The 26,406-nt window shown below is 47.4% G+C and overlaps 1 protein-coding gene across 8 annotated transcripts in view; it reads right to left on the reverse strand.

The window, feature by feature from the left end:
* Positions 1-252: 252 nt before the first annotated feature.
* The window catches only part of GPKOW (G-patch domain and KOW motifs), a 29,668-nt gene continuing 3,514 nt past the window's right edge, over positions 253-26,406 (reverse strand). For 4 of the 8 annotated variants that reach the window (XM_078363230.1, XM_078363232.1, XM_078363229.1 and 1 more), the window contains 11 exons: positions 10,434-10,642; positions 9,508-9,662; positions 9,293-9,417; positions 6,695-6,804; positions 4,610-4,820; positions 4,043-4,175; positions 3,236-3,338; positions 2,906-3,029; positions 2,741-2,810; positions 1,173-1,258; positions 253-1,075 (listed from right to left, as the gene is read on the reverse strand). In XM_078363230.1, coding sequence (XP_078219356.1) covers positions 941-1,075; positions 1,173-1,258; positions 2,741-2,810; positions 2,906-3,029; positions 3,236-3,338; positions 4,043-4,175; positions 4,610-4,820; positions 6,695-6,804; positions 9,293-9,417; positions 9,508-9,662; positions 10,434-10,609 — 1,428 coding nt within the window. In that variant the 5' untranslated portion in view covers positions 10,610-10,642 and the 3' untranslated portion in view covers positions 253-940. Of the gene's footprint in view, positions 1,076-1,172; positions 1,259-2,740; positions 2,811-2,905; positions 3,030-3,235; positions 3,339-4,042; positions 4,176-4,609; positions 4,821-6,694; positions 6,805-9,292; positions 9,418-9,507; positions 9,663-10,433; positions 11,108-26,406 lie in introns of all 8 variants that reach the window. The other 4 variants (XM_078363228.1, XM_078363227.1, XM_078363224.1 and 1 more) reach the window with 1 other exon arrangement.

Below are 26,406 nucleotides of genomic sequence, written 5' to 3' on the forward strand. Positions count from 1 at the left end.
TGCCTCAGCCTGATGAGTAGCTGGGATTACAGGCAAGTGCCACCATGCCCGGCTAATTTTTGTATTTTGAGGAGAGACGGGGTTTCACCACGTTGACCAGGATGGTCTTGATCTGTCCACCTCGTGATCCACCCGTCTCGGCCTCCCAAAGTGCTGGGATTACAGGCTTGAGCCACCGCACCCGGCCTATGATTACATCTTTTTTTTTTGTTTTGTTTTTTAAACTCTCATGTAATGTTTATTTCACAAACATGAACTTGGAAGATTTTATAAGACAGCATCCCAGTCATTTACATGAAAATAGAAAAACCAGCTTGAGTTTAAGATAACAAATCTTTCTGTAAAACTAGCAAATCTTTCACCCAGACTTTAGTTTTAAAATTTGCCCTCTGAGCAGTGCTAGAGACATCTTTTTTTCTTTTTGAGACGGAGTTTCACTCTTGTTACCCAGGCTGGAGGGCAATGGCGCGATCTCAGCTCACCGCAACCTCCGCCTCCTGGGTTCAGGCAATTCTCCTGCCTTAGCCTCCTGAGTAGCTGGCATTACAGGCACGCGCCACCGTGCCCAGCTAATTTTTTGTATTTTTAGTAGAGATGGGGTTTCATCATGTTGACCGGGATGGTCTCGATTTCTTGACCTCGTGATCCACCCGCCTCGGCCTCCCAAAGTGCTGGGATTACAGGCGTGAGCCACCGTGCCTAGCCTGCTACATCTTTCTATTAAGTGTCCGAAATGGTTTTTATTATACCCTAAATTCTGGTAAATATTGGGTTTGTTTCTAGCTTCCCTACTGGTTCATCCATCCATGTCCCTTGTCCTTGTCCCAGAACTGCACTAGAAGTAGAGGATGGAACAATGATCTTCCCACCTTCTTGAAGGCAACTTCCTCATACTGTACAGAACTGGTAACAGCCTAGGGGATGGGAGGAGTCCCATGGGTCAGTCTTCATCTGTGTCACTAGGGCCCGTGTACTGGCAGACAGCATCGTAGTGAAGCTCCACCACCTGATTCTCTCTTGGCAGTTGCACCAAAGCCCGGCTCCGTGCTCTGTCCCGGCTCAGCAAATGTCCCACCTGGAACAGAGGTGAAGTGAAATCAGCAAGGCCAGCCTAGACCCTGCTACAGGCTGTGAATGACCCACAAACCTCCACTGCCAGGTTTGAGACTCACCCTTCCAGCCTGTGGGCCCAGCACCACCATCACACGGTCGCCCTCTGCCTTGGGAACCAGTGTCTCCAGCATGTCTTCCCTCAGGCCTACAGGTAAGGGAGAGGGGAGTGAGGCCCACAGCAAGGACCAGCCCAACCGGGGTCCTGTCAGAAGGGCCCTTCCTGGCCAGGTGTGGTGGCTCACACCTCTAGACCCAGCACTTTGGGAGGCTGAGGTGGGAGGATCTCTTGAGCCCAGGAGCTTGAGACCAATCTGGGCAAGATGGTCAGACCTTGTCTCTACAAAAAAAAAAAAAAAAAAAAATTTTTTTTTTGAGTCGGAGTTTTACTCTTGTTGCCCAGGCTAGAATGCAATGGCGCAATCTAGGCTCACTGCAACCTCCGCCTCCTGGGTTCAAATGATTCTCCTGCCTCAGCCTCCCAAGTACCTGGGATTACAGGTGCCTACTACCACACCCAGCTAATTTTGTATTTTTAGTAGAGACAGGGTTTTGAGCTGTTGGTCAGGCTGGTCTCAAATCCATGACCTCAGGTGATCCACCCACTTTGGCCTCCCAGCATGCTGGGATTACAGGCATGAGCCACTTCACCCAGCCTACAAAAAATTTTAAAATTAGCCAGGCATGGTAGTATATGCCTGAGTCCTAGCTACTCAGGAGGCTGAGGTGGGAGGATGGTTTGAAACCAGGAATTCGAGGTGGCAGTATCCATGATCGTGCCACTGCACTCCAGCCTAGGTGATAAAGCAAGACCCCATTTCAAAAAAAAAAAAAAGAAGGGCCTTTCCTGTATTCTCTGGAGCCACTCTATGCCCTGTTGACAGATAGAGTCCCACCACATCCATTTCACAGATGAGGAAGCCTAAGGAGTAGTTTATAAAAATCACTATAATAAAGGGAGGATGTCCATGTGGTGGTAGTGATAAGAACAGCCATCGTTTATTGCTGGCATGTTCTAAGCCCTGCCCTGCACTGAGAGCTCAATACACATCCCTTCACCAAGGTACCAATCACAAGAGGAAGAAAGTAATTTCCATGCTAATTTGATAGATGGAGGCCAGGCGCAGTGGCTTGTAATCCCAGCACTTTGGAGGCCAAGGCGGGAGGATCACTTGAGGTCAGGAATTCAAGACCAGCATGGTCAACATGGTGAAACCCCATCTCTACTAAAAATACAAACATTAGCCAGGTGTGGTGGCGCTTGCCTGTAGTCCCAGCTACTCAGGAGGCTGAGGCAGGATTATCGCTTGAAACCAGGAGGCAGAGGTTGCAGTGAGTCAAGATCATGCCACTGCACTCCAGCCTGGGCAACAGAGCAAGACTGTGCCTCAAAAAAAAAAAAAAAGAAAGAAAGAAAGAAAAAGAAAACTTGGCAGACCGGGAGTGTGGGGCTCAAGATAACTACCATAATGGAAGTGTCCAATGTTCTGTAAGAGGATGCTAGGCCTTGCAAAATACCTGAACTCTGCCCAACCTCCCAGCTTTGCCTGGGCCAGGCTCTGGGCCTAAGACACTCTTCTTGATCAACCTCCAGGATGATCATGCTCCAGCTGCAATCACTCAAACTCACCTTCCAGGACTCGGCCTTCATCTGTCTGACATACACAGGTATCTGGGCTTAGGACATCTTCAATTATCATCTGGGGATACAGGTCAGGGGGATGTGAGATTTTTAGAGAGCTAAGGGGGCCCAGTCCCTGGGGGAGGGAGGGGACTCAGGCTGTAGGGTTCCCACCTTGGTGTTATAATACTGGCCGCCTTTGTACATCTTGTCCACAAACCGCACCCGCAGGTCCCTGTGCAGCCAGTGCCGACTCCTGGGGGCTGCTTTCTCAATCTTGGCTGTAAGCCCATTCTGTCTGTGGAGAAGGTGGCAGCACCAGGCTTAGCTCTTCATCAGATGCACTTTCCAGTCTCCCTCCCTTTGTCTATGCTATGAAACCCACCCACAATGCGGTTCCCAGTTCCTTCTATGAGCCTGCCCTGCCTTGAAAGCCTTTCCTGGCTGCTCAAGCCTACTCACAGCCCTTCCCTCTTGCCCCCTCCCACATGCTCAGAGTCCCACCGGCCTGGAAGGTGTTTCCGCTTCCTCTCTGAGTTGTCCTGCTGGATGTGGAGTTCTTGATTCCGGAGGGTCTTCTGTAATGAGGCAGTTCTGTTCTGTTGCCCTAGGGAAGGAAGTTTTCCTTACCTGGCCTGTTCAAGCGGTTAGGAGAACCAGGACAGAGCCTCAGTGTCTCACTGCCTTTCCTTCCAAGGCCATGTCTCAGCCTAGGGCCACCTTCCACCTGCCAAAGTGTCCCTCTCTCCCCTCATGCATTTGCTAGTAGAATGCCTCTCCCTGACCTCTCAACCATTTCGGCTTCCTTCAGGAACCCTCCCACAGCTGCCCTAGCCTACAGCAACAATGCCTACCTAACATTGACTAGAGATTCCCTGAGAGCTCTGTCTGTACCCATCTGCCAAACTGCCCCATCCTACTGAAACGCCTTCACCTGTGCTATTCTGTCTGCCTAGAATTCCTTTCTTCTCAGTCATACACTAATCCTAGTAGTTCTCACTCCCTAGTAAAAGAGAGGTTCACCACCCCAAATGGACAAAGATCCTGAGAGTAGGAACTGATTTCTGTACCTGTTTCTTCCCACTCAGAAACAGGCTACAGACCAAGGGGTATGACATCCACCTTTCTCCAATCAAATGGAATAAGTCACTTATGTCCATTCTTACCTCCTGACCTCTGATTGGAAGTCACACCTGTCAGGCAGACTGCTGACCCTCCCTGCTGCAGATCTAAAACCATTCCATAAGCCAGGCCCTGCCATCCCCAGGAATGCTTTGCCAACTCCCCTAGCTCTACAAGAGGCTCACTCACTGAGATCCAAGGCGTTCTTGTCAAATTCCTGCTGGGAGACTGGCCGTAGGCAGTACTCACTGACAGTCACCATCCGGCTCCCCACAGCCAGACGAACCATGGCCCGAACATTGTCAGGATCGAGGCCTTCCACCTAAAGTGTTGAGGGGAAGAAGTTAGGTAGGGATTGTGGACTCCACCCACATTCCTAGGACCAAGCTGTCCACCTCTCACCTCTAAGAGGCCTGCTTCCTCTGTCTCCCCGACCAGACTTTGACCCCTAAGAAGTGGGACCAGGTCTGGTTCCTGTGTCTCCCTCAGCTAACTGTGGGGCTTCCTTGGATCCTTTAAGCATTTAATCCTCAGGGACTTGTGGCATATGACATTCTTTTCCTTTTAACTGGTAACTGAGGCTCACAGAGGCCAGCAAGTGATCCTGGGTTACTGAGTGTGGCAGTGGGCCAAGCAGGCCTAAAAGACTAGAACTCCCAGCCTTTCTACCTCAAACCCAAGTCTTCCTCCCTCTGACCCTCAGATCAACATTCCCTGCTGCCTGTTTTGGGCTCCTGGGCTATCTTGGTTCCTTACCTTCCCATAGAGGCCTCGGTGAGGGCCAGAAAGAACCATTACAGCTCCTCCCGGCACCAACCCTTGAGGCTGATCTTCCTTATCCTTCCCTTGCTCATCTGGCCTTGGCATGTGGGAGGGGCCGGTAGGGGTCAAGGTCTGGGCCTCGGTCAGGTTGGCACCCAGCCCTAATCCCTTGGGCCTCAGTGAGTTGACACGGGGCTTCACTACTCTGCAGGGAGAAATATGGGTTTGCTGGAGAGAATGCGACAGTCTTCAACATCTTATTTATTTCCTCTCCCTGACCAAACTCTACCCCATCGACATTTTCTTTTCTTTTCTTTTTTTGAGACAGAGTTTTGCTCTTGTCTCCCAGACTGGAGTGCAATGGCTCGATCTCGGCTCACTGCAACCTCCACCTCCCAGATTCAAGTGATTCTCCTGCCTCAGCCTCCTGAATAGCTGGAGTTACAAGTACATGCCACCATGCCTGGCTAATGTTTGTATTTTTAGTAGAGACAGGGTTTCACATGTTGGTCAGGCTGATCTCAGAACTGACCTCAGGTGATCCACCATCCTTGGTCTCCCAAAGTGCTGGGATTACAGGCATGAGCCACCATGTCTGGCCCCCATCAACATTTTCAAGGATGCCCTTTCTGATCTCATATTAGGACTGTTTTTGACCCACAGAAACAGCAATTTCATTTGATTCAACCTAGTAACATGCTGCATATACCATCTATTACATACTATCTACAGTAAGATCAGAGGCAGATCACTGTAACCAAATATACTATGTCTACAGGGGAAATCATATGAATATTCACAACAAGCAGGAGAAACAGACTATAAATACTCGACATGGTTGGGCATGGTGGCTCATGCCTGTAATCCCAGCACTTTGGGAGACCGAGGTTGGCAGATCACCTGAGGTCAGGAGTTCAAGACCAGCCTGGCCAACATGGGGAAACCCCATCTCTACTAAAAATACAAAAATTAGCCAGGCATGGTGGAACATGTCTGTAATCCCAGCTACTCAGAAGGCTGAGGTAGGAGAACCACTTGAACTCAGGAGGTCAAGGTTGCAGTGAGCCAAGATTGCACCAACTGCATTCCAGCCTGGGCAACAAAGAGCCTCCATGTCAAAAGAAAAAAAATACTCGATACCAATTCAGGTCATGTTTGGCTACCAATGGCTTAGGAAAAAATGTTTGTTTTTCAGAATTCTTCAGAGTTTGCAATTGCAAAGAAAGGGTAGTAAGTCTGCATGACAATAGTAAATGTTTAGTCTATGCTTTCTTGGGGCCAGGACCTACTGTATGTGCTTTACGTATATAATTTCTTTTCTTAAAATTAATTAATCTTTTGTAGAGATGGAGCCTCCCTATGTTGTCCAGGCTGGTCTCAAACTGCCAAGGTTAAGTGATCCTCCTGCCTCAGTCTCCCAATGTGCTGGGATTACAGGCATGAGCCACTACCTGGCCTATATGTATAATTTCATTTAACTCACACAACAGACCTGTGAAGTCAGTATTACTATCCCCATTTTTCAGATGAGGAAATTGATGTCCCCAGAGGCAAACTTTATAAAAATAGGATTCTATTACAGTATTCTGAAGGCCAAATGGGAGTTTAAAACAGAAGTGGAAGCCAGGTGTGGTGGCTCACGCCTACAATCCCAGCACTTTGGGAGGCCAAGACGGGTGGATAAGCTGAGGTCAGGAGTTCAAGACCAGCCTGGCCAACATGGTAAAACCCCATCTCTACTAAAAATAAAAAATTAGCTACTCGGGAGGCTGAGGGAGGAGAATCACTTGAACCTAGGAGGCAGAGGTTGCAGTGAGCTGAGATCACGCCACTGCACTTCAGCCTGGGCGACAGTGAGACTCCATCTCAAAAAAGAAGACAAAACAAAACATTCCTCTCCCTTTGTGGCTAAAATAAAAATAAAATAAAACAAAACACAGTAGTGGAAGGAGCTGCTGAATTAGTTAGGGCAATAATGTATCCTCCCTCCCTGCCTGGATGGTTCCAGTTTGGCAGTGATCCTGGGGATCTTGATCACAGCCTGATCTGTCTGTCCCCTTACCCCATCCCAGAACTCACTGATTGAAGGTGCGACCGATGCCCTCGCCAGGTTTCCAGCCCATGCCCCGCAGCATGGCCAGCCCATAGGCCTCCACAGGGACCACCTCATAATTGGCCTCCTCTGGCACCTACAGGTTCAGGCAGAGGAAGGAGGGTCAGTATTACTTATATTGGGTCCTCTATTTGAAGTGCACTTGCTGCCACCCACTGTGTGACTTGCTATGTGTCTTTTCCAATCAGCTCAAGGGTGACTTTTGATTTCCTCTTTCCATCCCTCACTGTACTCCTCCATATTCAGTCCTTCAACAAATATAAAGCACCTAATCTATGGCAAATACTGTTCTAGGTACTGGGGATGAAGCAGTGAACTAAACAGACAAAAACCCCTACCCTTGCAGAGCTTCTAGTCTAGTACTGGAGACACACTATAAATAAAACACAGAGAACATGATGTGTCAGGTGGTGAGGTAAAGAACAAGAAAGCAGGGTAAGAGGATGCAGAGGGATGGAGAGGGAGTGCCACTGGGTTGAGATAACAGCAGAGGGAGCCATGAGGATATGAGAAGAAAGTGTCCCAAGCTGAAAGCACTGTAATAGCAAAGGCCCTGAGGCCAGACAAGGCTTGGTAGGTGTGAGGAGTATCACGAAAGTCACCATGATGGTGAGAGTAGAGAGCAGAGAAGGGTGGCGAAGAGACTAAATTAGGAAAGCTGGGCAGAAGTCAGAGGACCCTGAGCCAGGTGGGAGCCACAAGAGGGACCAGTGAGGAAATTACTATAATAGTCCAGATGAGACATGCTGGTGGCTCAGCCCTTTGTGGTGGTATTGGTGGTGGTGAGAAGTGGTCAGTTCTGGGTGTCATTATGAAAAAAGATGATAGAATTGTGCTGGCAGATTGGACGGGGCATGAAATAAAGAGGGGAATTGAGAATGACTCCAAAGATTTTGTTGTTGTTGTTTTTGGTTTTTGAGATGGAGTCTTGCTCTGTGGCCCAGGCTGGAGTGCAATTGTGCAATCTCTGCTCACTGCAACCTCCGCCTCCTGGGTTCAAGCGATTCTCCTGTCTCAGCCTCTGAGTAGCTGCAATTACAGGCGTGCACCACCATGCCTGGCTAATATGTGTACTTTTCGTAGAGATGGGGTTTCACCGTGTCGGCCAGGCTGGTCTCGAACTCCTGACCTCAGGTGATCCGCCTGCCTCAGCCTGCCAAACTGCTGAAATTACAGGTGTGAGCCACCATGCCCAGCTGTCTCCAAGGTTTTTAAGCTGAGTGAGAGGAAGGATGGATGAAATTTTGGTCAGTTGAGATGCGGAAATCTGCAGGAGGAGGTTTATAGAGGGAAAAATTAGAGGAATGAGGCCAAAGCTGGAACAGGATGAAAGGATGAAGAGTGAAGTGGGATCTTTTTTTTTCTTTAAAGATAAAGGAGCTGGGCACAGTGGCTCACAGGTGTAGTCCCAGCACTTGGGGAGACCAAGGTGGGTGGATCACTTGAGGTCAGGAGTTCAAGACCAGCCTGACCAACATGGCAAAACCTTGTCTCTACTGAAAATACAAAAATTAGCCAGGTATGGTGGCGCACATCTGTAACTGCAGCTACTCGGGAGACTGAGGCAGGAGAATTGCTTGAACCCAGGAGGGGTAGGTTGCAGTGAGCCAAGATTGCACCACTTCACTCCAGCCTGGATGACAGAGCAAGACTGTGTTAAAAAAAAAAAAAGATGAAGGAAATAACAGTTCAGTCAAAAGGGAGAGTGGTCTGCAGGTGTAGGAGAACTAGACTCCAAAGAAGCAGTGCAAGAAATTTATGAAAGAAAAGGTGAAAAGTCAGGTCTGCGGGTATGAAAGACAGACTTGGTTACTTCTGTAGAAACACCTCTAACCTCTTCCCTTGTCACCTCCCATCATCACTCTTTCACATTCACTCCAGAGATACAAGTTGCCACACCGATTTTCTGCTACTATGTCATTGCTTAGGCTGTTGCTACCAACAGGAGTACTCACTCTGTTTGTTCTTCCCTCTCTTACTAAACCCTGCTTATCCTTCCAGACCACTCTGGTCTATGCCCCCAGCATCTCTAGCCTGGACTAAGCCCCTTGCTTCCACCTTCACTAATGATTCTGTTCACAGCAGCCAGGGGGATGCTGTCAAATTATAAATCATATTTCATCTCTGCTCAGGGCTTGTCCCTGCTCTCACCCCACTCAGAGTAAAAGCCAAAGTCCTCACAATGGCCTACAAGGCCCTGCCTGGTCTAGCACCCTGTCTCCTTTCTGACTTCATCTACTATCCCTTCCCCTCACTCATTCCACTTCAGTCACACTGGTCTCTTTGGTGTCAGCAAACACTCTAGGCAGTGTCTACCTTGAGGGCCTTTACATTTCCTGTTCCCTTTGCTGCACATCTCATTCAGATAATCCTAGGATTCAAGTACTTTTTTAGCATCCAGGTATCCAGATTCATTTGGTAATGCTTCCGAAAAGGATGGCAAGAGAAGGGGCAGGTGGCGGGCCTCTAGCACACACAGACTTTCCCTGCTACGTGCAGGGACACAGCGTGGCAGACAGGGCAAAGAAAGGCTGGGGCAGAAGGGGGACAAGGGGCCAGCTCACTGTCTCAGCCCGGGGTTCGCTGTCTGCCCCTTCCCCGCTGGGGGTGCATCCTTTCTGGATCATGGGGATAGCAAGCGTGGGGTTGACATGCGCATTCTCTCTCTCCTCCAGAGACTTCTTGGATTCTAAGGGAAGAACAGGAGGGAGCAATGAGGTCCCACCCTATCCTTCCACCTTCTTCCTTCACTGGGGTAGGGTAAAGGGGCATCACTCACCCTCAATGAGCTCCTTCACAGCCTGGGACAGCACCCCATCCACCAAGGCCTCAGAATCTGCGGATGGCCCAGGGGACGGGGCTGGTGGCTGCCTGCGATAGCCACTCTGGATCAAAGGGATGATGAGTTCCGTGGGGGCTTCCTGGGGCTTCACACTGATGTGGACACAGAGGGGTGAGGTTGGGTGAGTGGCAGGGTCAGTGGGTTCTGAGTCACACTCCTTCATTCAGAGAAAACACAACAGCCAAACTCACCCCCAGCCCCACAGACCATGTCTTCCCTACTCCATGTCTGGATCTCCTGTACCTCTCTGGTCGTCCATTCTTTGGATTCTCTCCCCTAGTGTGCCCAACTCATAAATGTCAGTGCCTTCGACAAATAATTCCTGGACTCTCTGTTAAACCCAAGACCGGCTTCCACAATGACTCGCAAATCACTATCTTCAGCCCAGACTCTCCCCAGCTCCCCAAACAGCTTCCTAGATGCCTGATTCTCTTCTGAAAATCCCTCCCTCAGACCCCTCGGACTCTCCTCTCCTCATTAGACTGATGGTGGCCTCCATTAACCTGAATATGCATCTCCATCCCGTTCCCCACATCGGAGAAGCCCCGCCACTTCAGTTTAGACACTAGAGGTCCTGTCATTCTCCCAACCTTTCCTTCTCCCAGAACGCACACACCTCAGTGTCTTCAAGTCCTAAAGACACTTCTTCTCAGGAATACACGCTCTCTTCACAATTCCCACGGCTATCAGGTCCAATTTCCCCACCCCTCCTATGAACTCCCGCCTTCTGGCCTCCACGAATTTATTCAGGCTGTGCTTCAGGTTTAACAGGCCACTGTCACCGAGACAAACAACTGAGATTCCTCCCTCCCGCTTGCGACCACCGCAGCGATTTCCAAGGTGTGAAAGACCCGGCGCGTCACCTCTGCAGCTCCCTTCCTTCCACGGATTTCAAGAAATCCTTCTCCTCCGGGGATGGCCCCGCGCCGTCTCCTGAGTCGGCCAGCCGCCTTCGGGCAGACGTGCGAGTGAAGCCGAATGAAATTGGTGCAGTGGAAGCAGCAGTCAGCGGCAAAACAACCTCTTCAGAGTCCGCCATCTTGCCCTTTTTCCCAGGCCGGCGCGCTGCTTGCTGGGAAATTTAGTTTGGGTTCAGGTCGCTAGAGGCCGGCCTACGCGCGTAAGAACTACCTTCCCATCAATCACTGTGGCACCGGCGGTTAGGGGGCGGCACGGGGCCGTGGGAAGTAATTGTCGCTCGTTCTCGTGGGAGCGCGTCGCGCCAAGCTTACAGGGAAATGTAGTTTTTAGCGAGGTAGGCATGGTGGAAGGTCATTCTTACCAGTAATTAATTCCTTCGTGTAGGCTTTTGACAGGTATTTATGGAAAGCCTACGGTGTGCCCTACTCATGTGGGAAGAGTGGATGAAGTAAATCATTTAGAAATAATCAGTCGGATGTGGTGGAGCCCAACTGTAGTTCCATTGACTCCGCAGGCTGAGGCAGTAGGATCGCCTGAGGCCCGGGAGTTCGAGGCTGCACTTAGCTCTTATCACACCCCTGCATTCCAGCCTGGGTGACAGAGTGAGACCCCGTCTCTTAAGAAGAAAAAAAAAAACCAGTGAGTATCAATGTGTATAATAATGAATAATAGACATGAAAAAGTGCCTACTGGCTGGGCATGGTGGCTCACGCCTGTAATCTCAGCACTATGGGAGGCTGAGGTGGGTGGATCACCTGAGGTCAGGAGTTCGAGACCAGCCTGACCCATATAGTGAAACCCCATCTCTACTAAATATACAAAAATTAGCAGGGGGTGGTGACGGGTGCCTAAAAAAACAAAAAACAAAAAACTAGTGCCTACTGGCCAAGCAGGATAGTTCACACCTGTAATCCCAGCACTTTAGGAGGCTGGGGCAGGCAGATCACTTGAGATCAGGAATTCGAGACCAGCCTGACCAACATGGTGAAACCCGTCTCTACTAAAAATACAAAAATTAGCTGGGTATGGTGGCTCATGCCTGTAATCCCAGCTACCTGGGAGGCTGAGGCATGAGAATCACTTAAATACGGGAGGCGGAGGTTACAGTGAGCCAAGATCTCAACACTGCACTCCAGCCTGGGCTACAGAGCAAGACTCTGTCTCAAAAAAAAAAAATAATAATAATAATAATGCCTACAGATGTCAGATTTTAATAGTCATACTCAACAAGGCACTGGATTCAAATAATAAAATATGCCGGGCTTGTTGACCTGAGGTCAGGGGGTTGAGACCAGCCTGGCCAACATGGCAAAACCCAGTCTCTACTAAAAATACAAAGATTAGCTGGGTGTGGTGGTGCACACCTGTAATCCCAGCTACCTGGGAGGCTGAGACAGGAGAATTGCTTGAACCTGGTAGGCGGAGGTTGCAGTGATCCAAGATCTTGTCACTGCACTCCAGCCTGGGCAACAGAGAGAGACTCCATCCCAAAAAGAAAGAAAAGCAAGAAAAAAAAAAGGAACTTGTAATGTAGACCAGGCGTGGTGGCTCATGCCTGTAATCCTAGCACTTTGGAAGGCCGAGGTGGGTGGATCACTTGAGGTCAGGAGTTCAAAACCAGCCTGGCCATCATAGTGAAACCCCATCTTGGGGTAGGGAATAGACATTTAAATACATTTTTAAAAAATATAGCAACATGTGCCGAGCTTAGTGGCACATGCCTGTAATCCCAGCACGTTGGGGGGCCTAGGCAGAAGGATCCTTTGAGCCCAAGAGTTTGAGACAAGCGAGGGCAATGTAGTGACATCCTCTCTCTACAAAAAATTTTAAATATTAGCAGGCTGTGGTGGTGCGAATCTATGGACCCAGCTACTCAGAAAGCTGAGGGGGGAAGGATGGCTTGAGCCCAGGAGGTTGAGGATGCACCTGAGTGGTGATCAGGCCACAGCACTGCAGCCTGGGCAACAGGGTGATACCTTGTCTCTAAATAAATAAATAAGTAGGCCAGGCACGGTGGCTCATGCTTGTAATCCCAGCGCTTTGGGTGGCCAAGACGGGTGGATCATGAGATCAGGAGATCGAGACCATCCTGGCTAACACGGTGAAACCCCGTCTCTACTAAAAATACAAAACATTGGCTGGGTGAGGTGGCTCACGCCTGTAATCCCAGCGCTTTGGGAGGACAAGGTGGGCAGATCACAAGGTCAGGAGTTCAAGATCAGCCTGGCCAATATGGTGAAACTCTCTACTAAAAGTGCAAAAATGAGCTGGGCATGGTGGCTTGCACCTGTAGTCTCAGCTACTCGGGAAGCTAAGGCAGAAGAATTGCTTGAACCAGCCTGGGCGACAGAGCAAAATACTGCACTCTAGCCTGGGCAACAGAGCAAGACTATGTCTCTCTCTCTCTCTCTCTCTCTCTCTCTCTCTCCTCTCTCTCTCTCTCTCTATACACACACACACACACACACACACACACACACAGCAACATTAAACATTAACAGGAATATATATATATGTGTATATATATGTGTATACACACACACATACACACACACAGCAACATTAAACATTAACAGGAATATATATATATGTGTATATATATGTGTATACACACACACACACACACACACACACACACACACACATATAGCAATTAAACATTGTGAGAACCAGGTCCTAAGGCTTCAAAGATTACTTAAATGAAGGAAAAATGAAGCAGGTAGAAATTTAAAAAAAAAAGAAAAAAATTATGGAGACAGATTTCTCTTGTGTAGGACCTCAAGAGTTTATACAGGCCGGCTGCAGTGGCTCATGCCTGTAATCCCAGCACTTTGAGAAGCTGAGGCAGATGGATCACTTGAGGCCAAGAGTTCGAGACCAACCTGGCAAACATGGCAAAACCCTGTCTATACTGAATATACAAAAATTAGCCAGGTATGGTGGCACACACCTGTGGTTCCAGCTACTCAGGAGGCTGAGACACGAGAATCATTTGAACCTGGGAGGTGGAGGTTGCAATGAGCCGAGATCGTACCATTGCACTCCAGTTTGGGTGACAGACGAAACTCTGTCTTAGAAAGTAAAAAAAAAAAACAACTAAAAATAAAAAAGAGTTTATTCAGAGTGGCTTATACAGAGTTGCTGGGTGTGGTGGCTCATGCCTGTACTTTCAGCACTGTGAGAGTCTGAGGCAAGAGAATTACTTGAAGACAGGAGTTGGAGGTTGCAGTGAGCTATGATTGTGACACTGCACTACAGGTTGTGTGATAGAGCAAGACCCTGTCTCTAAAAAAGTAAATCAATAAAATAAAAATAAAAGAGTTTGCATAGTAGATGATAGATAGTTAAACAAATATTCTTTTATTTTTTTGTCTTTTTTTAAATGCCACTTTCAAACAAATATTCTCAAGAAAGAGTAATATAATTCTGCTACAAGTTAGGCTCAAGGAAATCATTGAAGATGTGTACAATAATTTTATATAAGATGTATTGTTGTATTATTGTGGCAAAAGCTTCAAGACCACTTAAATAATCAACAGAAGCGGATGCAGTAAATGAATTACAGCACACACCTTGGATGGAAGAAATATGCCTTTAAATTCGAAGCTATAAATAGAATTGTTTTTTTGAGACAGGATCTCATTCTGTCGCCCAGGCTGGAGTGCAGTGGCATGATTTTGGCTCACTGAAACCTCCATCTCTCGGGTTCAAGTGATTCTGGTGCCTCAGCCTCCTGAGTAGCTGGGATTAGAGGTGTCTGCCACTATGCCCAACTAATTTTTGTATTTTTAGTAGAGATGGGTTTTCACCATGTTGGCCAGGCTGGTCTCGAACTATTGACCTCAAGTGATCTGCCCACCTTGGCTTCCCAAAGTGCTAAGATTATAGGTGTGAGCCACTGCATGGCCAGCTGCTATAAACATAATTAAATAGTCTGGGCACTATGGCTCACACCTGTAATCCCAGCACTTTGGGAGTCCAAGGCAGGCAGATCACTTGAGGTCGGGAGTTCAAGACGAGCCTGGCCAGCATGGTCTATCTCTACTAAAAATGCAAAAATTGGCAGGGTATGGTAGTGGGTACCTGTAATCCCAGTTACTCAGGAGGCTGAGGCAGGAGATTGCTTGAACCCGGGAGGCAGGGTTTGTGGTGAGCCAAGATCAAGCCACTGCACTCCAGCCTGGGTGTCAGAGTGAAACTCCTTCTCAAAAAAAAAAAAAAAAAAAAAAAAAAAGAAAGAAAGAAAAAGAAAAAATATATAAAATTAAACGAAATGGGGACATACCACATTTTGGAAGGTAGATTACTATGGTGGTTTAGAGAATGGTCTTAAAAACAGGCAGCCCATTATTCAATCTCATGGCCATGTTTCCAGGCCTAGAAGCTCTGGGCATCCTGGGATGGGTCCTGGAATCTCAAGGGTAAAACCACTTTGCTTTTCAAGATACATCAAAATTCTTTAAAATGTACTTAAAGGCAAGGCATGGTGGCTCATGTCTGTAATCCCAGCACTTTGAGAGACCAAGAGGCAGGAGGATTGCTCGAGCCCAGGAGTTGGAGGCTGCAGTGAGCTATGATTGCACCACCGCACTCCAGCCTGGGCAACAAAGCTAGTGAGACTCTCTTTTTGTTTTGTTTTGTTTTGTTTTGTTTTGAGACAGAGTCTTCCTCTGTCACTCAGACTGGAGTGCACTGGTGTGATCTCAGCTCACTGCAACCTCTGCCTCACAGGTTCAAGCGAGTCTCCTGCCTCAGCCTCCTGAGTAGCTGGGGATTACAGGTGCATGCCACCACACCTGGCTTAATTATTTTTTCCTTTTTGAGACAGAGTCTTTCTCTGTCGCCAGGCTGGAGTGCAGTAGTGCAGTCTTAGCTCACTGCAACCTCCGCCTCCCGGGATCAAGCAATTCTTTCGCCTCAGCCTCCCAAGTAGCTGGGACTATAGGTGTGTGCCAAATACCAGGCTATTTTTTTTTTGTATTTTAAGTAGAGACCGGGTTTCACCATGTTGGCCAGGATGGTCTCGATCTCTTGACCTCGTGATCCACCCGCCTCGGCTTCCCAAAGTACTGGGATTACAAATGTGAGCCACCGCGCCTGACAATTTTTTGTAATTTTAGTAGAGATGGGGTTTCACGGTATTAGCTAGGATGGTCTCCATCTCCTGATCTCATGATCTGCCCACCTCAGCCTCCCAAAGTGCTGGGATTACAGGCATGAGCCACCACGCCCAGCTAACTCTGTTTCTTTTTAATTTTTTTTTTTGAGAGGAAGTCTTGCTCTGACACCCAGGCTGCATGCAATGTTGCAATCTCTGCTCACTGCATCACTGCAACCTCTGCCTCCCAGGTTCAAGTGATTTTCCGGCCTCAGCCTCCTGAGTAGCTGGGATTACAGGCGCATACCACCACGCCTGGCTAATTTTTGTATTTCTAATAGAGGTGAGGTTTCACCATGCTGGCCAGGCTGGTCTTGAACTCCTGACCTCACGTGATCTGCCTGATTTACTTCCCAAAGTGCTGGGATTACAGGCATCAGCTACCACACCAGTCCCTTTTTAATGTTTTGTTTTGTTTTGTTTTGAGACAGACATTCATTCTTCTTGCCCAGGTTGGAGTGCAATGGCACAATCTTGGCTCACTGAAACCTCTGCCTCCTGGGTTCAAGCTATTCTCCTGCCTCAGCCTCCCGAGTAACTGGGATTAGAGGCATGCACCACCATGCCCAGCTATTTTTTTGTTTTAGTAGAGATGGGGTTTCTCCATGTTGGTCAGGCTGGTCTTGAACTCCAGACCTCAGGTGATCCGTCTGCCTCAGCCTCCCAAAGTGTTGGGATTACAGGCATAAACCACTGCGCCCAGCCTAAAATTTTTTTTAACTTTTTTTTTTTTTTTTTTTTTTTGAGATGGAGTTTGTTACCCAGGCTGGAGTGCAATGGCGCGATCTCAGCTCACTGCAACCTCTGCCTCCGGGGTTCAGGCAATTCTCCTGCCTCAGCCTCCTGAGTAGCTGGGATTACAGGCATATGCCGCCATGCCCAGCTAATTTTTTGTATTTTTAGTAGAGACAGGGTTTCACCATGTTGACCAGGATGGTCTCGATCTCTTGACCTCGTGATCCACCCGCCTCGGCCTCCCAAAGTGCTGGGATTACAGGCGTGAGCCACCGTGCCCGGCAACTTTTTTTTTTTTTTTTTAAGACAAGGCCGGGCTCGGTGGCTCACACCTGTAATCCCAGCACTTTGGGAGGCAGAGGCAGGTGGATCATGAGGTCAGGAGTTTGAGACCAGCCTGACCAACATGGTGAAACCCTGTCTCTACTAAAAATATAAAAGATTAGCCCAGCATGGTTGTGCAAGCCTGTAATCCCAGCTACTCAGGAGGCTGAGGCAGGAGAATTGCTTGAACCCAGGAGGCAGAAGTTGCAGTGAGCCAAGATTGTGCCATTGCACTCCAGCCTGGGTGACAGATTGAGACTCCATCTCAAAAAAAGAAAAAAATAGACAAGGTCATGCCTGACCAACTCTGTCTCTTTAAAAAAAAAAAAGAGGACTTCTAGGGAGGCTGAAATAGGAGAATTGCTTGAACCCAGGAGGCAGAGGCTGCAGTGAGCTGAGATTGCACTACTGCACTCCAGCCTGGGCAACAAGAGCGAAACTCTGTCTGAAAAAAAAAAGACTTCTGGCTGGGTGTGGTGGCTCATGCCTGTAATTCTAGTACTTCGGGAGGCCGAGGCAGGCGGATCACCTGAGGTCAGGAATTTGAGATCAGCCTGGTCAACATGGTGAAAACCCGTCTCTACTAAAAATACAAAAATTAGCCAGGCATGGTGGCACACGCCTGTAATCCCAGCTACTCGGGAGGCTGAAGCAGAAGAATTGCTTGAATTTGGGAGGCGGAGGTTGTAGTGAGTGGAGATGGAATCACTGCCCTCCAGCAGCCTGGGCGATGGAGCAAGACTCAGCGGGGGAGGGAGGAATACAAATCGCAACTGAGCACATGTAAAGATTCTCAACCTCACTAATAATCAAAGCAGTGCAAACAAACGAATAATGAAATGTTGTTCTTCATTTAACACACTGGTAATGACCAAAAGTAAAAACAGCAAACACTTATATGGCAAGTCCTCTTGCCAATTTAAGTATACATTTGGTCTTTGAAAGGATTCTGTGAGGCCAGGAGCGGTGGGTCTCATCTGTAATCCTAGCACTTGGAGGCACAGGTGGGTGGATCGCCCAAGCTTGGGAGTTCAAGAGCAGCCTGGGCAACATGGGGAAACTCCACCTCTACTAAAAATACAAAATTAGCTGGGCATGGTGGTGGGTGCCTGTGGTCCCAGCTACTGGAGAGTCTGAGGTGGGAGATCACTTGAGCCTGGGAGGTAGAGTTTGCAGTGAGCTGAGATCATGCCACTGCATTCCAACCTGGGTGACAGAGTGAGACCCCATCTAAAAAAAAAAAAAAAAGACGGTGAGATGGGAATGATTTTAAATCCATTTAACAGATGAGGGAGCTGTGGCCCAGAGAGACTAAGTCAGTTGGTCAAGGTCTCAAATATTACATACTAAAGATAAAGTTCAGAGTTGCTAGTGATGGAAAAATGTGGGCATTTTCATACACTGTTGGTAGGGGCACAAATTGATTCAACTGTATTTATCAGGGGTGGTATAATAATATGAATACCTTTGAGGCAGGAGAATAGGGTCTGGAGGCAGGGAACCTAAGACCATTTGACGCTGACTTCCTAGAACTAAATTGAAAGGAAAATCCTGGCAGGGAGCGGTGGCTCACACCTGTAATCCTAGCACTTTGGGAGGCCGAGGCGGGTGGATCATCCGAAGTTGGGAGTTCAAGACCAGCCTGGCCAACATGGTGAAACCCTATTTCTACTAAAAGTACAAAAATAAGCTGGGTATGATGGCGGGCGCCCAGAGTTTTGCTATTATCCCACCTACTCTGGAGGCTGGGGCAGGAGAATCGCTTGAACCTGGGAGGCAGAGGTTGCAGTGAGCTGAGATTAGGCCATTGCACTCCAGCCTGGTGAAAAGAGCAAAACTTTGTCTCAAAAAAAAAAAAAAAAAAAAAAAAGAGAGAGAAAGAAAGAAAAGAAAGAAAATCTTAACTTTTCATGCCTAAGTAACTACTAAAGGACCAGAGGCTATTCCCTTTGCAACCCCCCACCTTTTCTGCCAGGCAGGTGGGAAATTGAAAGTACCTCTGGATTGGTGTCTTTTTGCAGCCAATCAGACGTTTGCATAAGAGTGTAACTTGTAACTTCACTTCAACCTCTCATTGGTTGCTGTCCACAACCAATCAGACTGATTGCAGTACACCACTTCATTTACATGTGGTGAACACCAAGTGGCCAATGGGAAACATCTAGAGGGTATTTGGACCTGAGAAGATTCTGTATTCCAGCTCTTGAGCAGATGCTTGGCCGGCTCCCACCCTGCAAAGTGTACTTTCCATTTTCAATAAATCTCTGCTTTTGTTGCTTCATTCTTTCCTTCCTTTGTGCATTTTGTCCAATTATTTATTCAAAACACCAAGAACCTGGACACCCTCCTCCTCCAGTAACACCTTTTCTGACCTAATGATTTCTTTTCCCTCCCTCCCTCCCTCCCTCCCTCCCTCCCTCCCTCCCTCCCTTCCTTCCTTCCTTCCTTCCTTCTTTTTTGAGACGGAGTCCTGTGCTGTTGCCCAGGCTGGAGTGCAGAGGCATGTGATTACGGCTCACTGCAACTTCTGCCTCCTGGGTTCAAGCAATTCTCCTGTCTCAGCCTCCTGAGTTCCTGGGACTACAGGTGCATGCCACCACACCCCGCTAATGTTTTTGTATATTTAGTAGAGATGGGGTTTCACCGTATTGGTCAGGCTGGTCTCAAACTCCAGACGTCAGGTAATCCAACAGCCTCGGCCTCCCAAAGTGCTGGCATTACGGTTGTGAGCCACGAGTGTTTCACCATTTTGACCTGGCTGGTCTCAAACTTTTGACCTCAAGCAATCTGCCTTCCTCGGCCTCCCAAAGTGCTGGGATTACAGGCATGGGCCACCACATCTGGCCCTCATTTTTTTTTTTTTTTTTTTTTGAGACAGAGTTTTGCTCTTGTTGCCCAGGCTGGAGAGCACTGGTGTGATTTCAGCTCACTGCAACCTCTGCCTCCTGTGTTCAAGCCATTCTCCTATCTCAGCCTACTAAGTAGCTTGGATTACAGGTGTGTGCCAGCACGCCCAGCTAAATTCGTATTTTTAGTAGAGATGGGGTTTCACCATGTTGGTCAGGCTGGTCTGGAACTCCTGACCTCAAATGATCCACCTGACTTGGCCTCCCAAAGTGCTGGGATTACAGGCCATTGTGCCTGGCTTTTTTTTTTTTTCCAAAAGAAAATGGTCTCACTTTGTTACCCAGGCTAGAGCATAGTGGCTTGATCATATCTCACTATAACCTCAAGCTCCTGTGCTCTAGGGATTCTCCCCACTCAGACTACCAAATAGCTGGGACTACAGACACATGCCGCTGTGCCTGGCTAATTTTCTAAAATTTTTGTAGCCACAGTGTCTCTCCTTGTTGCCCAGCTGGTTTTGAAACCCTGGGCTCAAGCAATCCTCTCACTTTAACCTCCCAAAGTATTGGGATTATAGGTGTGAGCCACCATGCCCAGCCTCAATGATTCAATTTCTAAGAACAAATCTGAAGGAAAAAATGGAAATCTTGGGCAGGATTGTTTTTTTCAGGAATGTTCAGTCTAGGGTTTTTTTCAATTTAAGAAATAGTATACTTTGGGAGGCCGAGGCAGGAGGATCACTTGAGGCTGGGAGTTCAAGACCAGCCTGGGCAACTTAGCAAGAACCTATCTCTCAAAAAAATTTTTAAAATTAGCCTGCATGGTGGTCCCTGCCTGTAGTCCAAATTACTGGGGAGACTGAGATGGGAGGGTTGCTTGAGCCCAGGAATCGGAAGCTGCAGCAAGCTATGATGCCACTTACTTTATTGAAAAAGTAAGTGTCTTGGACTGTTCATGTTGCTATAAAGGAATAACTGAGGCTGAATTATTTATTTATTTATTTACTTTTGAGACAGAGTCTTGCTTTGTCATCCAGACTGGAGTGCAGTGGCGGGATCTCAGGTCACTGCAATCTCCTCCTCCTGGGTACAAGCAGTTCTCATGCCTCACCCTCCTGAGCGGTTGGGACTGCATGCATGTGCCACCAGGCCCAGCCAATTTTTTTACTTCTAGTAGAGAGGGAGGTTTCACCATGTTGGCCAGGCTGTTCTCGAACCCCTGACCTCAGGTGATCTGCCCACTTTGGCCTCCCAAAGTGCTGGGATTACAGGCCTGAGCCACTGTGCCTGGCAGGTTATTTATTTATTTTGAAATGCAGTTTCACTCTTGTTGCCTAGGCTGGAGTGTAATGGCACGATCTTGGGTCACCAAAACCTCTGCCTCCCAGGTCCAAGCAATTCTCCTGCCTCAGCCTTCCGAGTAGCTGGGATTACAGGCATGCACCACCATGCCCAGCTAATTTTGTATTTTTAGTAGATATGGAGTTTCTCCATATTGGTCAGGCTGGTCTCGAACTCCTGACTTCAGGTGATCTGCCTGCCTTGGCTTCCCAAAGTTCTGGGATTACAGGCGTGGGACACCACGTCTGGTCAGGTAATTTATTTTTTTTTATTTATTTTTGAGACAAGGTCTCACAGTGTTTGCCCAGGCTGGAGTGCAGTGGCTCAATCATAACTCACTGCAATCTTGAATTCCTGGGCTCAAGCACTCCTCCCACCTCAGTCTCCCAAGTAACTCCTGGCTAATTTTTTCTTTTTTTAGTAGAGAGTAAGTCGCACTATGTTGCCCAGCCTCATCTTTAACTCCTAGGCTCAAGTGATCTTCTTGTGGCTGGGCAATTTATTTATTTTTATTTATGCATGTTTTATATTTATATAACTAGGTCTCACTATGTTGCCCAGGCTGGTCTCCAACTCCTGAGCTCAAGCAACCCTCCTGTCTTGGCCTCCCAAAGTGTTAGGACTACAGGTGTGAGCCACTGTGCCTGGCATTTAAGTTTTTTTTTTTTTTTAAGACAGAGTTTTGCTCTGTTGCCCAGGCTGGAGTGCAATGGCATGATCTCGGTTCACTGCAACATCTGCCTCCTGAGTCCAAGAGATTCTCCTGCCTCAGCCTCCCAAGTAGCTGGGATTACAGGCGTTTGCCACCACACCTGGCTAATTTTTGTTATTTTTGATAGAGTTGGGGTTTCACCATATTGGCCAGGCTGGTCTTGAACTCCTGACCTCAGGTGATGCACCTGCCTCAGCCTCCTAAAGTACTGGGATTTTTGATAGAGTTGGGGTTTCACCATGTTGGCCAGGCTGGTCTTGAACTCCTGACCTCAGGTGATGCACCTGCCTCAGCCTCCTAAAGTACTGGGATTTTTGATAGAGTTGGGGTTTCACCATGTTGGCCAGGCTGGTCTTGAACTCCTGACCTCAGGTGATGCACCTGCCTCAGCCTCCTAAAGTACTGGGATTTTTGATAGAGTTGGGGTTTCACCATGTTGGCCAGGCTGGTCTTGAACTCCTGACCTCAGGTGATGCACCTGTGTCAGCCTCCCAAAGTACTGGGATTACAGGCATGAGCTAACGTGCCTGGCCTAAAAAATGTTTAAACATTTTTATTTATTAGTTATTTAAGTCTGTGTAATTCATAAAGTGAAGAAGTTTATGTGGCTCACAGTTCTGCAGACTATACAAGAAACATGACACCAGAATCTGTTTGGCTTCCGCTGAGGGCCTCTTGCTGCTTTCATTCATGGCCTAAGTCCAAAGGAAGCCACCATGCAGAGATCACATGGGGAGAGTCATGAAAGAGAGAGGGCATTTTGGGAGGCCGAGGCGGGTGGATCACGAGGTCAAGAGATCGAGAACATCCTGGTCAACATGGTGAAACCCCGTCTCTACTAAAAATACGAAAAATCAGCTGGGCATGGTGGTGCGTGTCTGTAATCCCAGCTACTCAGGAGGCCGAGGCTGGAGAATTGCCTGAACCCAGGAGGCGGAGGTTGCGGTGAGCCGAGATCCCGCCATTGCACTTCAGCTTGGGTAACAAGAGAGAAACTCCGTCTCAAAAAAAAAAAAAAAAAAAAAAAAGAAAAGAAAGAGAGAGGGGACGTGCCAGGATTTTTCAACAAGCAGTTCTCTAGGGAACTAAGAGTGAGAACTCACTCACTCCTGTCACTCCTGTACTGAGAGATCCACACACAAGATCCAAACTCCTCTAATTAGGCCCCTCCTCCAACACTGAGGATCAGATTTTAATATGAGGCTTGACAGAGCCAAACCATATCTAAACCATCGCAGTAAGCTTTTATGTGTTATTTGTGACAGTTCATCAATCTGTATGCTTATAAATGAGTGTGTGCTATACTGTGAAGAAAAAGGTTTAAAAATTCTTCATAGATTGACAGGGAACAACAGCTAGAGTATTTTGTTATGTGGGAAAAGCAATTTCATATGTGTGCAGGCGAATTCTGGGGAATGGTTACAGTCTCTCTCTCTCTTTTTTTTTTTTAAAGGGGTTTCACCATGTTGGTCAGGCTGGTCTTGAACTCCCGACCTCAGGTGATCTGCCCACCTTGGCCTCCAAAGTGCTTGGATTATAGGCGTGAGCCACCACACCTGGCCCACAGTCTCTTTTTTAACCTGGTAGGGGTTACACGATACTAATTTTATAATTCATTAAACTGTTTATGTACATTGTTTGCATGTTCTTCTCTATTAGCTATATATCACCATTTTAAAAACTAGAGAGAAGCAATTCCAGAATGGTGGCATGAGGAGCTTGGTGGACCTTCTCTCCCCAGCAAAACAACCATAATCGGTGAAAATTATTTTAAAAAAACAACGCTGGGAATTGTCAAAGGTCATACAGCAAATGGAGATACATTTATTCACGGAAACAGGCCCAGCACAGTAGCTCACACCTGTAATTCCAGCACTTTAGGACTCCAAGGTGCATGGATCCCTTGAGGTCAGGAGTTCGAGATCAGCCTGGCCAACATGGTGAAATCCTGACTCTACTAAAAATACAAAAATTAGCCAGGCATGGTGATGCATGCCTGTAATCCCACCTACTTGGGAGGCTGAGGCAGAAACATTGCTTGAACCTGGGAGGTGGAGGCTGCAGTGAGCCGAGATGGTGCCACTGCACTCCAGCCTGGGTGACAGAGCGAGACTCTGTCTCAAAAAAACAAAACAAAACAAAACAAAACAACACACACACACACACACACACAAAACCTTAAAAACAATAACAACAACAACAACAACAACAACAAAACCTTAAGGGAAGAGGAAGGCATGACAATATTTCATTGACTAGAGAAGATTAATCGAGAAGTAAAAATTACAAAATATTCACAAATCTTGAAGTTGAATAGTACTGTATAGTAACCCAAACAAGAAGAGAAAAAAAGAGATCACAAGGGATTGCCTAAGGTCAGGAGTTCAAGACCAGCCTGACCAACATGGTGAAACCCCATCTTTAAAAAAAAAAAAAAAAAACGGCCGGGTGTGGTGGCTCACACCTGTAATCCAAACACTTTGGAGGCTAAGGTGGGCGGATCACCTGAGGTCGGGAGTTCAAGACCAGCATGACCAACATGGTGAAACTCTGTCTTTAAAAAAAAAAAAAAATTCACTAGAGTGGATAACAGTACATTAGAGCTGGCAGGTGAAAGAACCAGGGAGCTAGAAGAGAGAGCAATATGGATCATGCAAACTGAAGATTAGACAGTAGAAAGAATCAAGAAAAATGAACAGAGAAATATGGGATGCCATTAGGTGCACCAACATACAAGTAACAGCAATACTAGCAGAAGTGAGACATGCAAGATGAAAGGGTAACGTTACACATAAATAAATAAATAAATAGAAGTGGAGACTGGAAGTATCAGGGGTGCAACTAGCTGGGGCCCGTGTTGAAACTGGTAAAGGAATTTACTAAGACAGTCATAGGTAAAGAAAAGCAGATTTAGGCCGGGCATGGTGGCTCACACCTGTAATCCCAGCACTTTGGGAGGCCAAGGTGGGTGGATCACCTGAGGTTGAGAGTTCAAGACCAGTGTGACCAACATGGAGAAACCCTGTATCTACTAAAAATACAAAATTAGCCAGGTGTGATGGCACATGCCTGTAATCCCAGCTACTTGGGAGGCTGAGGCAGGAGAATCTCTTGAACCTAGGAGACGAAGGTTGTGGTGAGCCCAGATGGCACCATTGCACTCCAGCCTGGGCAACAAGAGTGCAACTTTGTGTGAAACAAAAAAACTCATAATTATTTATTAGGAAAATGCAAATCAACCACAATGAGATGCAACCTCACATCTACTAGGATGTTATATTCAAAAATATAGACAAGGGGCCAGGCAAGGTGACTCCCGCCGTAATCCCAGGGCTTTGGGAGGCTGAGGCAGTTGATCACTTGAGGTCAGGAATTTGAGACCAGCCTGGCCAAAATGATGAAATCCTGTCTCTACAAAAATACAAAAATTAGCTGGGTATGGTGGCACACACCTGTAGTCCCAGCTACTTGGGAGGCTGATGTGGGAGAATCACTTGAACCTGGGAGGCAGAGGTTGCATTGAGGTGAGATTTCGCCATTACACTCCAGCCTGGGCCAGAGCAAGACTCCAGGTCAAATAAATAAATTAATTAAATACAGATGAGGCAGAGAGCGGTGGCTCTGCCTGTAATTCCAGCACTTTGGGATGCCAAGGTGGGTAGATCATTTGAGGCCAGGAGATCTAGACCAGCCTGACCTGTAGGGGGAAACCCCGCAAGAGCCGAGGCAAGGGTCTGAAGCCTCAGCATATCCTCATATAAATATATAGAATTAGAAAAGAATTAGGCTGGTCTGAAGGTAGTGAGTTATCTCAATTGATTGTTCACAGTCAGTTACAGATCGAACTCCTTGTTCTATTCTTTCCCTGCTTCTCACTACTGCACTTGACTAGTCTTTAAGAAAGAAAAATAAAAAAAAAAATAATTAGAGATATAGTTACATAGTTATTCCTGTATATAATCATAAATAATCACATAGCTATTCATATGTAATCATAACAATATAGATCTGTTTAATCATATAATCTTTAATCTTACTAATAAGTCTCAGGTCAAGAAGTATGGGACTAAAGTGGCATTGGAAAAGAGGTGACCCTAAGGCAAGATGCTCTAAGTCCTCTGTCATGCCCGCATAAGGGCTGCTGGAGGACACCTTGGCTGTGCAACAGTGTCAGTGCTGTGAAAACGCCCACTGTTTAGTCAGCTAGGGAAGGAGACGTCCAAGGTGGCCGAGACGTCTCCTTCCTCGGGGTGTTGGGGGGAGGGGAGTGAGGAGAAAACTTTGCTCTCCCAAGCTCTTGTGGTAAGCCTGACAGCTGTCAGGGAGGCCCACAGACATCCGGTGACTTAATTGTCTCTATTCGGTGCTGTGCTTCAGCGGTCACGTTCCATGGCTACTTTGAAGTTCTGCTTCTGCACCTGGTTCCTCTTTTTCTTAGAAGATAAGAATTAGTAATAGTAACATAAATCTTAGTGACCTCGTTATTTCTTGACAAGTATGAAAAAAGTGCTGACGCCTTAGGTTTTCTCCTTGCCTCAGCTTCTTCAAAGTCTTGGGCCCTTATCTCTAAGATATGTGATTTACCTGACCCTATCACTGACCACCATGACCTCATCCTACTTGCCCTGTCCCCTGCTTTGTACTCAGTAAAAGTCAGAGCGTCCAGGCACTTGGGGCCACTGCTGAACTCCACACTTTGGCTGGCAGTGGACCCCTGGGCCCAAACTCTGTTTTCTCTTTCTTGGTATTTTGTGTCTTTTATTTCCAGTTTCTTGTCTCCACACCTGCAGAGTGGGACT

The sequence above is a fragment of the Callithrix jacchus genome, chromosome X (genome assembly GCF_049354715.1).
Source record: "Callithrix jacchus isolate 240 chromosome X, calJac240_pri, whole genome shotgun sequence".
Taxonomy (NCBI): Eukaryota; Metazoa; Chordata; class Mammalia; order Primates; family Cebidae; genus Callithrix; species Callithrix jacchus.